At 52.8% G+C, this 2,177-nt stretch overlaps 2 protein-coding genes across 2 annotated transcripts in view; one reads left to right on the plus strand and one right to left on the minus strand.

Moving 5' to 3' along the window:
* Positions 1 to 7: 7 nt before the first annotated feature.
* Positions 8 to 791, minus strand: PPTG_16414 (hypothetical protein; the record flags this gene model as incomplete). Its single annotated transcript, XM_008913947.1, has 2 exons — positions 8 to 172; positions 234 to 791. 2 exons carry the CDS (start codon positions 789 to 791, stop codon positions 8 to 10), a joined length of 723 nt encoding a protein of 240 aa, XP_008912195.1.
* Positions 792 to 1,691: 900 nt separating this feature from the next.
* The window catches only part of PPTG_16415 (hypothetical protein), a gene marked incomplete at both ends in the record, with an annotated part of 2,772 nt that continues 2,286 nt past the window's right edge, over positions 1,692 to 2,177 (plus strand). Inside the window, one exon of the mRNA XM_008913948.1 lies at positions 1,692 to 2,123. Within this exon, the coding sequence (XP_008912196.1) occupies positions 1,692 to 2,123 (432 nt within the window). The remainder of the gene's footprint in view (positions 2,124 to 2,177) is intronic.

A 2,177-nucleotide genomic window follows, 5' to 3' on the forward strand; every position in this document is an offset into this window, starting at 1 on the left:
ACGATATCTAAAGATTAGCTCGGACCTTGCTGCTGTGAATGGCCGTGAGACCCTCCACGAACGTCTTGAATTGCGGGGTGAGTCTGTCATACGCTTCGTATGCAGAGGCCCACAAAGTGTCGCCGCCGGTGGGGGGAGTAGTCAGAACCTTGAAGCTCGTGTACGACGGAGGCTACCAACATCATCATTAAAGGTCATTGCCAAAACGACATTAAAACGTCAACGCTTCTCACCTGACGCTCGTAGGACACGTCGCTGTGCCACAGGTTTACGGGTTCCAGGGCTTGTGCCTTGATGCGCTTCTCACTCACTTCGAGCGAGTTCTCAACAACGTGCACTTGGGGGATACCTTTCGCGTGCCCCACCGTTTGGTGAACGTGTAAAGGGCCATAATAACGTCCAAGAGCCAACTGATCCTGGATTGAGATCTTTTGGTTACGGAAAAACACCACCCCGCGCTGCGCCACCAGCAATGCCAGTTCATCCTTCTGTGTGTCGGTCAACTCGTGCAGCTGCAGATTTGAAATCTCCGTGCCGATCTTCGGCTCCAAGTGCTTCACAGTCGCATCGGCCAGCAAGTTCTTGAAGGTGGGGTCGGCCTTGAGCGCGCGGTCCTCGTACGGTAGCACTGGAATCGGGTCATAAGTAATGGTAGGGAATTCACCAAGCAGTTCGGGGTGGGTGAAAGGGGTGTGCTCGACATCGAGGTTCAGCGCGTTCTTGATTGGAGCAGGCGAGGAGGCGACTACGGTGGAGCCTGACGAGGTGGGGTCGTTGTCCTTAGGGGCCATGATGTTTGCTTGAGCGTGAGTTGGAAAATGAGCTACCAAAGGGTGAAAGATGAAGCAGATGATTTCGATGATACTTTTGAGTTTCAAGGGTCTACCTGCTCATGCTCATCAAGGGAGCGACAGTACACTAGCCCAATGAAACCTAAGAGATTAGCCAAGATGAACGCAAGCCATCGTGGCGTATCCAAGGCATTTAAGGCACCCCGGTAACACGTAATGAATTGTTTCAGCGCTGGTTGGATCCCGTCCGCCAGTCATGACGCGACTTGTGAGATTGTCAGATGTTCGATGTGGACCATTGTTAAGCCGCCCATCCTCATACCATCAGCAACCATATCGGTGGACGATCATCTAAGGGCTCATTTTAATGTAATGCGCTGGTCCATGGCAAGTTGTCATTGGCCACCTAAGTGTCCATCCCGCTGTCATGTTTGATGCGTGAGAGAAGCCAAGATCACTTGCGATCTTTAGCGTGCAGTGCACACTCGTCCGCTCCGCCAACACAGCTTCACAATCACCTGCGACTGGAGGAGTCGACAGCCAATGCTGAGCTAGGCCCGACCTTACCGCCATCGATGAGGCGGAGACATTCAGCTCATTGGTAGACGCCTCCTTGTCATCAATATTCGGCAATGCTGAACGAGGCGGAAAGATGCTGATACTCTGACTGGAGCGGCGACTACACAAATACCCGATAGTAGCGTCAACCCTTATAATAATGCTGGTCGTGCCGACCTGGCTCATCTTGAAATGGTGTGCCGACACTGAGGGTGGCTGCTGTAAAGAGCGACACCGTGTGGAAAGACCATGGGAGCGTGCTCATGAAAAAGAATCCGGAGATCCGCGGCATTGATCAACGTTGCTCGCCCACATAACTCAATTGGTGTTGTTCAGCTCACAATGGCTCCTCGCAAGGATTCCCCGTCGCCACTGCTCACGCCGCAGGGTGTATCACCGAAGATCACCACCGACTACAGCACTCAGGTACTGTCGCCGCAGCCATCAACGGGCTACAGCACCAAGCTATGGGACGCTCGACCGTCCAAGTACTCGCAGAATATCATGAAGAAAGTCTGCGTCTTCATTTTCCTCATGACGATATGTGAAGAGGTGGCCAGCTATGCCGTCAACCAGTCGCTCAAGAATTTTTTCCAGCGACTGGGCTGGTCCAACAAAGGTTCCAACTCCATGAAGCTCACATACGACTCTCTCAGCCAATTCGCGTGCATCCCGGCAGGCTATATCTCTGATGAATTCCTCGGCAAATTCAAAACGCTGCTTGGTGCTGCATCCTCCAGCTCCGTGGGCTTTGTGCTCATCACGCTTGCAGCCGTGCCGTCAATCCGCGCTACCCAGTCTTTGAGTAAAACTCTATTCTGTATCGGT

The sequence above is a fragment of the Phytophthora parasitica genome, assembly GCF_000247585.1.
Source record: "Phytophthora parasitica INRA-310 unplaced genomic scaffold supercont2.57, whole genome shotgun sequence".
Taxonomy (NCBI): Eukaryota; Oomycota; class Peronosporomycetes; order Peronosporales; family Peronosporaceae; genus Phytophthora; species Phytophthora nicotianae.